The sequence below is a fragment of the Crotalus tigris genome, unplaced genomic scaffold (assembly GCF_016545835.1).
Source record: "Crotalus tigris isolate CLP2741 ecotype Arizona unplaced genomic scaffold, ASM1654583v1 scf7180000018523.1292444, whole genome shotgun sequence".
NCBI lineage: Eukaryota > Metazoa > Chordata > Lepidosauria > Squamata > Viperidae > Crotalus > Crotalus tigris.
Genome location: NW_024097056.1, coordinates 632,901 through 645,688, shown reverse-complemented (window position 1 = coordinate 645,688; position 12,788 = coordinate 632,901). Strand labels below are relative to the sequence as shown.

Genomic DNA, 12,788 nt, shown 5'->3' with positions numbered 1-12,788 from the left:
GAGGGGTTGATGGTGTCAGGCAGCAGCCGCCCCGGCCCCTGCCTCGCCTTGCCTTGCGACAATGGCACCCTTGCCCGGCCTCGCCTCACCATGCCTCACCTCACCCCGCAGGATGAGCCTCCTGCCCACCACCCCCACCTGCCAGAGACCCCCCTGGATCTCCCCCAACCCTGCCCAGCTCTCACAGGCATCCCTCCCCACGAGCAACATCGAGGTGATCACACCTACCTTGGCCACACCCACCAAGTCGGCCATGACCATCACAGCCACGCCTACCCAGTGGGCCACGCCCACCTGGCACCCGGCCATAAATAAGTGGGGTTTGGGTTGCAGTTTGGGCACTCGGCCTCTAAAAGGTTCGCCATCACTGATATAAGGTCTCCTGCTTCAGCAAGTAGTTGCATTAGAAGGCCTTCAAGGTCCCTTCCAGCTCTGCTATTTTATTCTGAATACTTCCAGAAGCAGCTAAAAGTGATACTTCTCCAGCGAGAACTTAAGGGTTAACAGTTTGGATTGTACATTTTTGTGTTGTTGTTGTTGTTGTTATTCTTATTATGTATTGTTGTATTTATATCACTGCCCGCAGCCTATTCAAGATTGTCGGAAGATGTAAATTTGATTAATAAATAAAACAAATAATTTATTTCACCGGAGCTTTTGCACCGGTGAGAGATGGTGGGAAACAACATGTGAAGAATTATAGTTCCCAATTTTGAGATACGCATTCAAACGAGGCTGCATTAAGCAACTCAATTTACTTGAGCTCATACATTTGCATAACTTACTAACTTTAATTACATACAGTTGGCTTAGAGGAATGCAAAACTGTAGCCTTAGGAATCTATTTATTTCAATTGTTAATACATAAATCCATACTTGGTAAAAGAAAAAAAAATAATAATAATAGGAAGATTGTAAAAATATTTGATTTTGGCCGGAAAAAGCACTAATTCCTAGATTTGATCAAAACTGACTGTATTCCATTAGAGTCTTCATGCAGGAGATGTAAATTACTGTATGGATTTTCAAATTAGCTTTTTCTGTATAGCCATAAATATACGAGATTGTTATGTCACCCCCTAAAATTTAAATACCATTACAGAAAATGAAAAGGAAATAAATTACAACCGAAACCTATTTTATGTCCTTATTCTCTTTTATTTAGAAGATGCTTAATTATTTGTGGTGATTGGTTTCTTGAATAAAAACCTATAATAAAGGACAGAATTATGGGTAAAATTAGTATAATTTCAACTGTTGTCCAAAAAAACCCACCAATAACTAAATTAGTAGGTGAAAATATGTAAAACTGTAACAATGGAAGAAAAAAGCTAATTAAATTTTTGGGCAAAACATTAAGTTGCTCCAAAGGTTTTTATTTCATTTTTTTCATTAAAAGAGTTTCTCTCTGACATTCGTATCACAGGAGGATAAGAATAATAGGAATTAATATAATCTCCTTTTACTATATGTCTATATGCCAGAGTTCCTAGATTTAGTTATCAATGGCTATAAACAGAGTAAAAACAATTCTTTTTCAAAACTCTGGAGAGACCATATAGGCCAGGGTATCCCAACCCTGGGAATTTTAAGACCTATGGACTTCAACTCCCAGAATTCCTGAGTCAACTATGCTATGCTGGCTGGGGAATTCTGGAAGTCGAAGTCCACAGGTCTTAAAATTCCCAAGATTGGGAACTAATAATTTGAGATATAAGTTATCAAGTGTTCAGCTGTACATTATAGAACTTGAACATTAAAGGTCTATACCAGGCGTAGGCAACTTGGCTCTTTTATGACTCATGGACTTCAACTTCCAGAATTCCTGTGCCAGCCATGCTGGCTGGGGAATTCTGGGAGTTGAAGTCCACGAGTCATAAAAGAGCCAAGGTTGCCTACCCCTGGTCTATACATACTGTATGTTGTATATAGTATGTTTAAATGTGTGTTATCTATGTATACACTTTGAGAGCAAGCAATTAAATTTCATATTTAATGTGTGCCATTGTCTGTCTATCTATCTATCTATCTATCTATCTATCTATCTATCTATCTATCTATCTATCTAAAGCAGTGGTTCTCAACCTGTGGGTCGGGACCCCATTTGGGGTCGAATGACCATTTCACGGGGGTCGCCAAACAAGGCTGTCCGCCATTTTTTTCCCCTTTTCTTTGGCCACGCCCCTGGCACCCGATGATGTATAAGTGGTTGGGGGTCACCACAACATGAGGAACTATATTATGGGGTCGCGGCATTAGAAAGGTTGAGAACCACTGATCTAAAGCATAACAGCATATCACACGCAAACCAGCTTTTTAAAGGAAGAATGTCTACATTACCATCCAGTAGTTGTTTTATGAATGACCACAGTTATTATAATGCTATAAATTTCTTTAAGCTTTCATTTTCTTTGGTATTTATATATGATAATCCCAGCGATAGACAGATACACACAAACACACACACACACACACACACACACAACAGAGCAGAACAGAACAACAGCATTGTAAGGGTCCTTGGAAATCTTCTAGTTCAACATTCTGCTCAAGCAGAAGACCCTATTCCATTCCAGACAAATAGTTGTCCAATCTCTTCTTAAACACTTCCAGTGATGGAGCACCCACAACCTCTGGAGGCAGGAGGTTCCACTGATTAATTGTTCTCACTGTTGGGAAGTTTCTCCTTAATTCTAGGTTGGATCTCCCCTTGATTAGTTTCCATCCATTGTTTCTTGTTCTGCCTTCAGATTCTTTGGAAAATAGGTGGACCCCCTCTTCTTTATGGCAGCCCCTCAAATACTGAAATACTGCTATTATATCACCCCTAGTCCTTCTTCTCACTAGACTAGACATACACAGACAGGGTGACACTCCATCTAGTAATACCGTATATGCCGGCGTATTAGGCGACCCGGCGTATAAGACAACCCCCGTCTTTATAGCCGGGCCGCATTCCTAGAACGTTGTCTTATACGCCGGAAACTACCAGTATTTCCAGCGTATAAGACGACTCGGCGTATAAGACAACCCCCGTCTTTGGCGCCGATTTCAGCGCTCGCGGAAGTCGTCTTATACGCCGGCATTTACGGTATGTCTTTCGGTCCATATAATCAATATTTTATATCTGATGGACCTTCAAATGGACCAACGTCAAAGAATAACCATGAATGAAAGACCAAGCCTGCCATATTGATATTTCTAGAAGATAATAGCCCTTAAGATACTATGATGTGAATAGTTAACCTTTGTTCGTCATCAATATCCTGCGTACAGGTACTATGATCTTCAAAAGCATGCCTTATAGACAGGTAAGAAATATTTTAAGAGGGTGGCTAAATTTCAAACTTTATATTTCATCTGGTAAAATGAAACGATCCCTTTCCCAGAACTGCCTAAGCCTGCAGCAAAGGACCCCCCCCCCTTTTAACTACCTTTTCCAAAGAGTTCAGATTCATTTCCCATCAGTTGGTCCTCTATTACTTGCAACACGGTAATAAGTCTCTTTGGTAAGTCTAATATTTTGGACACAACTATTATCTGCCAGAAATAATTAACACAAACACAGCTGTGGTCAATGAGGCTCTGAGAGAGAGAGAAAGAGAGAGAGAGAGAGAGACAGAGAGACAGAGAGAGACAGAGACACACACACACACACACAGAGAGAGAGAGAGAGAGAGAGAGAGAGAGAGAGAGAGAGAGAGAGATCATTTTATTTTATTATCAATTGATTTTTCAAAGCTGACCCATTATTTATTTCTTTAAGCAGATGGAGGGATGGAATTCTCCATGTCAAAGCAGAGGGAGCTCAACTAATTTAATCCGGTCAGATTTTGCAGAAAAAAACAAAAGAACAAAGACATATAAAGATATGAATGAATATACATGTCAAAGAAAAAAAGAAAACGTGACCTTTTTTAAAAAAAAAAATAGGATTGAGGGATTCGACATATTTCACATCTTATTGAAATTATAAGTGGAACAGCTTGCCTTCAGAAGTTGTGGGTGTTTCATCACAGGGGATTTTTAAGAAAAGACAGGACAGCTACTGGGGACTGGACCACCATTTGTCTGACATGGTCTAGTGCAGGGGCAGGCAATCTTGGTTCTTTTATGACTCGTGAACTTCAACTCCCAGAATTCCTGAGCCAGCCACCCTGAGGGGAAAGGGAGAGGTTTCCAAGCTGAGCCAGGCTGGCTCAGGAATTCTGGGAATTGAAGTTCACGAGTCAGAAAGCGGCCTAGGCCTAGGCCGGGAGTAGGCAACCTTGGCTCTTTTATGACTCGTGGACTTCAACTCCCAGAATTCCTGAGCCAGCATGGCTCAGCTTGGAAACCTCTCCCTTTCCCCTCAGCGTGGCTGGCTCAGGAATTCTGGAAGTCCACACACCATAAAAGAGCCAAGGTTGCCTACCCCTGGTATAGGGTCTCCTACTTGAGTAGGGGGTTGCACTAGAAGACCTCCAAGGTCCCTTCCAGCTCCATTCTGATTGATTGATTGATTGATTGATCGATTGATTGAAGAGTTTTATTGAATTATTAGCATTATATCTGCTCTGCTCAATACCGTTTGAATAGCATATATGACTGTTGCTGGGTGTTGAAGAGGCTAGAGGGGAAAAAAATCCCACTCTGCTGATAGTGCTTTAATTCAAAAGGAGTGTAGTCCCTAAATTGCTTTTGGCACTTTCATTTCCTAAGACACAAGGTGAGGTCAGCCCTAATAAATGAGGAACAGGAGACTGAAAGATCTCAAGGGAGCTTGACCAGCACAGAAATTAAACCACATTTTAGCAACCAATGGAAAAAAATGTGCTGCTTCCTGAAGCAGCATAATGAACTATTGATTTACAATTGCAATTTAATTTGCATCTGTAATTAAGAGTAATAACAAAGGAAGAGCCAGGAAAAATTAATCCCAGTTACTACATAAAGTTGCTGAGATCATATGAAGAATGGTTGTAGGAATTGGGTATGTCTAGTCTAATGAAGAGAAGGATTAAGGGTGACAGCATTCCAATATTTGAGGGGCTGCCACAAAAAAGAGGGGATCAACTTATTCTCCAAACCACCAGAAGGCAAGACAAGAAAAGATGGATGGAAACTAATCAAGGAGAGAAGCAACCTGGAATTAAGGAGAAACTTCCTAACAGCGAGGAATAGCTTGGCTTCAGACCTCTGACTTAGAACTAAGGAGAAACTTCCTGACAATGAAAACAATCAACCAGTGGCCTTCAGAAAGTTATGGGTGCTTCATCACTGGAAGTTTTAAAAAAGAGAGATTGGACAGCCATTTGTCCAGAATTATATAGGATCTCCTGCTTAAGCAGGGGGCTAGACTAGAAGACCTCCAAAGTCCCTTCCAGCAGTATTCTAATTCTATTCTATCTGCTGTGCCTCAGTATTGTAAGTCATCGTTATACATACTAAAAAGCAGAGACATCACCCTGCGAACAAAAGTACAAATAGTCAAGGCTATGATTTTCCCAGTTGCAATGGATGACTGTGAAAGCTGGACCATAAGAAAGGCTGAGCGCCAAAGAATGGAAGCCTTTGAACTATGGTGCTGGAGAAGACTCCTGTGAGTCCCCTGGACTGCAAGTGATCAAACCAGTCAGTCCTAGAAGAGATCAACCCCGACTGCTCTTTAGAAGGCCAGATCCTGGTTGAAACTCAAATATTTTAGCCACCTAATGAGAAGGAAGGACTCACTGGAGAAGAGCCTAATGCTGGGAAAGATGGAGGGCAATAGAAGAATGGGACGACAGAGAATGAGGGGGCTGGATGGAGTCACTGAAGCAGGAGGCGTGAGCTTCAATGGACCCCAGAAGATGGTAGAGGACAGGAAGGCCTGGAGGAACATTGTCCATGGGGTCGCGATGGGTCAGACACGGCTTCGCAACTAACAACAAATACCCACTTTATACCCTTCCAACACTGTTATTCCATTCTGTTCTGCATTAAGAATAGAGCATGGGGATTCCTACAGATAACCAGAGATAAACAGGTGTTAAAATTATGATGAAGTGGACATTCAAAATCCATCTTGCCTCAGGTGGGGCCACGTTATCCACAGAATTGTAAACCAAAGATTGGCGAGTGGAAATTAAGCAGGAGAGGCGAAGTTCTCTTTCGTTCCAGTTTGCATTCGTCCTACAAAGCAGCACGAAACCCGGCTGAATTTTTTTCCCCCAAGCCTTGAGAATTGACCGTGCCCTTTTGCCAGTTATTTGTTGAAATTGATTTTCGAGACAAGACTGATAAACGGTGTGCTCCTCTAATCGAATCGAAAGGACACAGCGAGATGGAGAGATATAATGGGATACATAATGCAAGAGGCACCGGCAGAAAAGAATCTTTGGAGATCAGCTCCTCTAGGAGAATCATGAAAGAGTTCCAAGCATATAAACTAAAAATCAATCGATGAATGTAATAAATATTTTTTTTACTTAGCGTCAGTAATAAGAATTATTAGCTTAAATATGAGATAGTAGATGTTAAGAGAAAAAGACAGGAAGCATTAAATGTTGAAACAGGAGGGATTTTGGTTACTAAATTTAAGATATCTGGAAATTACCAGAAAATAAGAATATTACCATAAATGCCGGCGTACAAGGCGACCCGGCGTATAAGACGACCCCCGTCTTTATAGCCAGGCCGCATTCCTAGAACGTCATCTTATACGCCGGAAACTATCAGTATTTCCAGCATATAAGACGACTCAGCGTATAAGACGACCCCCGTCTTTGGCGCCGATTTCAGCGCTCGCGGAAGTCGCCTTATACGCCGGCATTTACGGTATATTGTATTACTAATTAGTTGATTAAGATGGTGAGAACTCAGACAGATAAGACATGTATTCTGAACATTAGATCTTGTGATAAATTGTGATAAAGGGAATTGGGGTTATTTAAAACTTGGAAATTATAAATATCGAACGTTAAATATAAACATTAACGGGAAACCAAAAATTGGGAAAAATTAACCAGGACATTGATTGTCTAAAAAGATTGAATGTTAAAATAACTAGGATATGTATAAACTAAAAATTATTGATAAATGCAAGAAAGTTATTTTTTATTTAATTGATATAATAAGAATTGTACTAATTTAAAGATGAGACAGTAAATACTAAGGGGGAAAGAGGGGAAACATTTAATGTAATACTTTGAGATCTGTACTAAAGATATTTGTATGTTATTGAATTATTGACCAACTCAGCCGCCACGTTACTTTTCCAATATTTAAATGTAAAACTAGAAAACCAATACAATTTTCTTTAAAAACAAAAAAGAGTTCCAAGCAATTTAAGAATGTCCTCTCCAGATGCATATTGCATTTCTCTCCTCTGCTGTAAATTCCCTATTCGGTAAATTCACCGATATCGATAGAGTCTGACAGAAAATATGCAGTTTTATCAGGGCGTACTTTCTGATGTCAATCAAAAAAGGATGATGCTCCACTGACAACAATCGTTTAGTATCAAAATTACAATGGCACTGAAAAAATGGCACTTATTAGCCATTTTACGATCGTTGGAGCATCCTCATGATCACGTGATCGAAATCTGGATGCTCAGCAATGGGCTCATATTTACGACAGTTGCAGTGTCCCGGGGGCAGGTCATCTGATCCCCTTTTGCAACAAGCAAACTCAGTGGGGAAGCCAGGTTCACTTAACAACTGTGTGACTAATTCAACTGTGCAATGAAGAGTGTAAAATGGGGCAAAACTCACTTAACACATGTCTTGCTTAGCAACAGAAATTTTGGGCTCATTTTTTGGTCGTAAGTCGAGGACTACTTGAACAGTCTGAGCATAGGCCTATTGGATACTTTCTTAAGTTCTGGCCCAGCTTGAGATTCCTTGGAGCACAATATTTTGCATGCTTGATAAGCTGCAAGCTCACGTTTGAGTACCGCCGTGGGATGGGGTGAGCTCCCGTCCTTCGCTCCAGCTCCTGCTGGAGACATGATAGGACCCTCCAAGTGGGCATCCTTTTGGGCTGGTGATGTCACCAGCTGAACCTTTCCACCCAGAAGCATCTCGGTGCCTCTAACGTGAGTGTGATGCGATGCAATCTTGAGATTTTTAGAGGAGAATGGTCAAGATACGCCGCCTTGCAAAAAACGCCTCATGCAGGGACGATCTGTCTTGCTAACAACCAGGTCTCCCCTTGCCCAGAAGTCCCTTTTACTAAGCAAAACAGAAAGGCTAATTTCTGTTTAAAAAAAGGAATGAGGCTGACCTTTTCCAGATAGGGCAGTGGTGGCGAACCTATGGCACAGGTGCCAGAGGCGGCACTCAGAGCCCTCTCTGTGGGCACGTGCGCCATCACCCCAGTCCTAGGCCTTCAGCTGGGTTTTATAAAACCTTTTCGCTTTAGGCCTCCGCCACCGTGTGCAAAAAAAAGGGAAAAAAAGGTTCAATCAGTCAATTTCAACTTCTCGCGGGAAAAAAAAGTCTTGCAAAGTTGGAATTGATTGATTGAACTTTTTATTTTATTTATTTATTTATTTATGAGACTTATATACCGCTTTAAGGGCAAGCACTCTCTAAGCGGTGTACACCAGTAAGCAATGTATATATATATTTACATTGCCCCCAACAATCTGGGTCCTCATTTTACCTACCCCGGAAGGATGGAAGGCTGAGTCAACCTTGAGCCGGTGAGATTTGAACCGCTGACCTGCTGAACACAGTCAGCTAAAGTGGCCTGCAGTACTGCACTCTAACTGCTGCGCCACCTCGGCTCTTAGTCCCATCCAGTCTGCCGTTACCACCGCAGCCACGCCCACCCAATGGGCCATGCCCACCCACTGGGCCACACCCACCCGGCACTCGACGATGCATAAGTGCGTTTTGGGTTGCAGTTTGGGCACTCAGTCTCTAAAAGGTTCACCATCACTGAGATAGGGTATGAAACAAACTGAGACAAACAGCTATGACAAGGAATGAAATTATAATCAGAATGGGGAGGGGGAGAATTGCAAATCAATAAATTTCCGAGTCCAAATGGCACGCACCCAAGGGCTTCTAAAAAAAATTAAATTGCTGATTTTCTGACCATCTCAGGAATCCCCATTTGCAGTCATTCTCCCTTAAATCACTTCCGGTTAAAATCACTGTTCAGATAGTCCTCGATTTACAGCAGTTTGTTCAGTGACCGTTCAAAGTTACAAGGCCGCTGGGAAAAAATGACACACGACTGTTTTTCACACTTACAACCGTTGCAGCATCCCCGTGGTCCCATAATCAGAATTCAGACGCTTGACAACGGACTCCAATTTATGACGGTTGCCATGTCCCGGAATCATATGATCCTCCTTTTGTGACCTTCTGACAAGCAAAGTCAATGGGGGAAGCCAGATTCACTTAACAACCGTGTGACTCACTTCACAACTGCAGCAACTGACTTCACAACTATGACAAGAAAGATGGTAAAATTCACTTAACACATTTCTCACTGAGCAACAGAAAATTTGGGCTCAGTTGTGGCCATGAGTCGAGGACTACCTGTATTGTGTTCAGTATGGAGTTGTTTTTGGATGATATTCAGAAGCTACAGTATAAATAAAACAACCGAGTTGGAAGGGACCTGGGAGGTCATCTAGTCCAACCCCCTGCTCAGGCAGGAAACCCTATACCATTTTGGACAAATGGCTGTCCAGTCTCTTCTTAAAAACCTCCAGTGTTGGAGCATTCACCGCTTCTGGAGGCAGATTGTTCCACTGGTTAAATGTTCTAACTGTCAGGAAGTTTCTCCTTAGTTCTAGGTTGCTTCTCTCCTTGATGAGTTTCCCTCCGTTGCTTCTTGTCCTGCCTTCAGGCGCTTTGGAGAATAGCTTGACTCCCTCTTCTTTGGGGCAACCCCTGAGATACTGGAACATTGCTATCCTGTCACCCTTTGTCCTTGTCTTCATTAAATTAGACATACCCAACTCCAGCAACCGTTCTTTGTATGTTTTAGCCTCTTATGGAGGCCCCCAAAAGACCTCATACGAAAGGACAGGAAGAAAGATTAAATAGGCAGAATAACAGAGTTGGAAGAGACTTGTAAACTAAAATTGGTTTAAAGAAATAACTTAATCAACCTTAAGCAGAGCTTAATTCTTCCCACCAACTCAATAGCAAGGTTGAGATAGCTATTCTTTTCGAAAAAAGCCAACTGTTTTTATTTTTTTAAAAAAAAAATAGATTAAATAAATCATCATCATCATCATCACCCACATCACCATCTGCACATGACTTTCATTATTCCCATCCAAAAATGGGGGAAAAAATATCTATTTGGAGACTCGCTTTGGTGGAAATAAACGAGACCAACCATTTATTAGGCTCAGATTGTTTGGGGGACCTACAGGATATTCATTACTTTTAATATGCAAAATAGGATGATGTGATGGCGTTTAATAATTCAGGGTTCCTCCAACATTCTTCCACGAGAGGTAACCCAAATTAGATTTTCAAGCAACCCGAAGCACTGATTAAGAATTATGTAAATCCCGTGCATAAGTATAAATTTAATTTCCATAAATTTATCGGGAGGGCAGTGTCAGGTTCTCCTTCTCCAGCCCACCCACTGTCATTCCGCGGGTTTTCTGAAAGTACTGAGCTATTCTAAAAAGGCAAAACAGAAGAGAGCTTTTGGACTACCTGTGAGCAAATAGGAAGCAAAGTGGGAGCCAGGGAGGAATGAAATGAGCAGGTTTCTAATTTCTAAAACGTGAACCAAGACTCAACAATGAGTTCTAGAAACTTCAGCATTGCCAATAAAGGAGAATATTTGTAGCTCAGGGTTGACATGAGGGGTCCTTGATGCTGTCTGAGCTTGCAGTTGTGCTTGCTGTTGTTTCATGACCCAACTAGGAGGAGGAGGAGGAGGAGGAGGAGGAGGAGGAGGAGGAGGAAGAGGAAGAGGAAGAGGAAGAAGAAGAAGAAGAAGAAGGGGAGGAGGAGGAGGAGGAAGGAGGAGAAGAAGAAGAAGAAGAGGAGGAGGAGGAGGAGGAGGAGGAGAAGAAGAAGAAGAAGAAGTAGTAGTAGTAGTAGTAGTAGTAGTAGTAGTAGTAGTAGTAGTAGTAGTAGTAGTAGTAGTAGTAGTAGTGAGGAAAAGTTCTGAGGTCCTTGGTGTTCTCTGAGCTGGGTGATTTCCTTACAGACGTCTCATTACCCAAACTAGGTAACATCATCAAGCTAGAGTTAGGATTATGATGTTATGTAGCTTGGTATTGAAACACCTGCCAGAAAACCACAGATCACTTCAGTTTAACTTTGATCATTGTTAGAACCAAATTCATACCAGAAAATTCAATTAACATCTGCAGCACGCTGGACGGAAATACTTAGTTATAAGGAGGATAAAAATGTTTTCTTAACAAAAATCCTGTAAAGACTAATCAGCACAGCACATTAGATCAGCCTGCTAGAATATATACATTCAGTGGAAACTACCAGTGGCCTGAAGGTACTGGAAAGAGATTCCTGATTTAAATTAAAAAACTACAGTCCGTTGTCTAACAGGAGGGGCAGATAAATGGATCTAACGAGGTCCTTCATTCTCTATTCATCAATCTCAGCTCCAGGAGATGAGCTTAGCCTTCAGGGACAGCGGAGTGACTTCAGAGCACCCTTTTTTAAGAACCCAGTTCTGCCACTTTTCCATTTAACTAAGCAAAATTGCCTTTCTGGCTGCTGATTTAAGCACCGCCAGCCGTCACCTTAACTGCTCTTGTGACTGTGATATAGGAGAAGGGAGCCCACGGAGAAGAGCTAACGCATTGCTTGAAAATGTCAACCAGACTCCATCAGAGATCTCATCTCAATTTTTGTGAAGAGGTTGGAGTTAATTAAATATCAGAGAAGCTTCATTTTTTTTTTTTTATTTCTGCCCTTAACACTTTTAAGACTTCCGGCTATTCAAAGGGTTCTCCGTCGGGGAGAAGAACCATCTGCCGCTTCCCTCCATCCCGTTAAAAAAACATAGCCTGCGATTTCCATGGAAGTAGAGTAGAGAAGAAGGCGAGCACATGAAAGGGAATATCGACCGACACGTTGGCAAATTACCTGGGTAATATCTAGCGAGGCCGGTGGCGCTGCCAAAAACCTGCCACAGCAGACTTTGATCTTCCTCTCTGTTCTTTTTAAAGACTTCATCCAAGGCACCCGTCCAGTTCAGTTCATTCAACACGATGGTAGCTACAAAAGAGGAGAGGAAATAAATTACGCCTGGTGCCGTAAAGTTGCAGTTTGTACTCTGCCGTGCACAAAACCATGTCCCCCAAAAGGAGCTTAGCAAGGAGAGAAGCAACCTAGAACTAAGGAGAGATTTCCTGAGGAGGACAGCAATTAATCAGTGGAACAGCTGGCCTCCAGAAGTTGTGGGTGCTCCATCACTGGAAGGTCAAGAAGAGACATTTGCTGTAAAACAGCATAGGTTCATACTACCATATGTGGTGGGAATGTCCAAAGATCCGTGAGTATTGGAACAGGACACGAAACTGGATGAGGGATATATTAACACTGGACTTAGAGTTAAAACATGAACTCTTCTTGTTGGGAATAACAACAGAAAAATACGACAAGGGAACAATCTATCTGCTGCTACACATCCTGACTGCAGCTAGGCTTGCTTTAGCGCAAAAATGGAAGAGCAAGGAAATTCCCACAGAGGAAGAGTTAATACATAAAATATTAGCATGTGCGGAAATGGACAGGCTTACAATGATATTAAAAGATAAATGTGGATCAGTTTATTATGAAACCTGGGATAAATTTTACCGATGGAGGAAT

The 12,788-nt window shown here is 41.8% G+C and overlaps 1 protein-coding gene across 4 annotated transcripts in view; it reads right to left on the bottom strand.

Annotated features, from left to right (window-relative positions):
* The window catches only part of CACNA2D1 (calcium voltage-gated channel auxiliary subunit alpha2delta 1), a 336,443-nt gene that overhangs the window by 92,775 nt on the left and 230,880 nt on the right, over window positions 1–12,788 (bottom strand). For all 4 annotated transcript variants that reach the window (XM_039353434.1, XM_039353435.1, XM_039353436.1 and 1 more), the window contains exon 7: window positions 12,063–12,194. In XM_039353434.1, coding sequence (XP_039209368.1) covers window positions 12,063–12,194 — 132 coding nt within the window. The remainder of the gene's footprint in view (window positions 1–12,062; window positions 12,195–12,788) is intronic.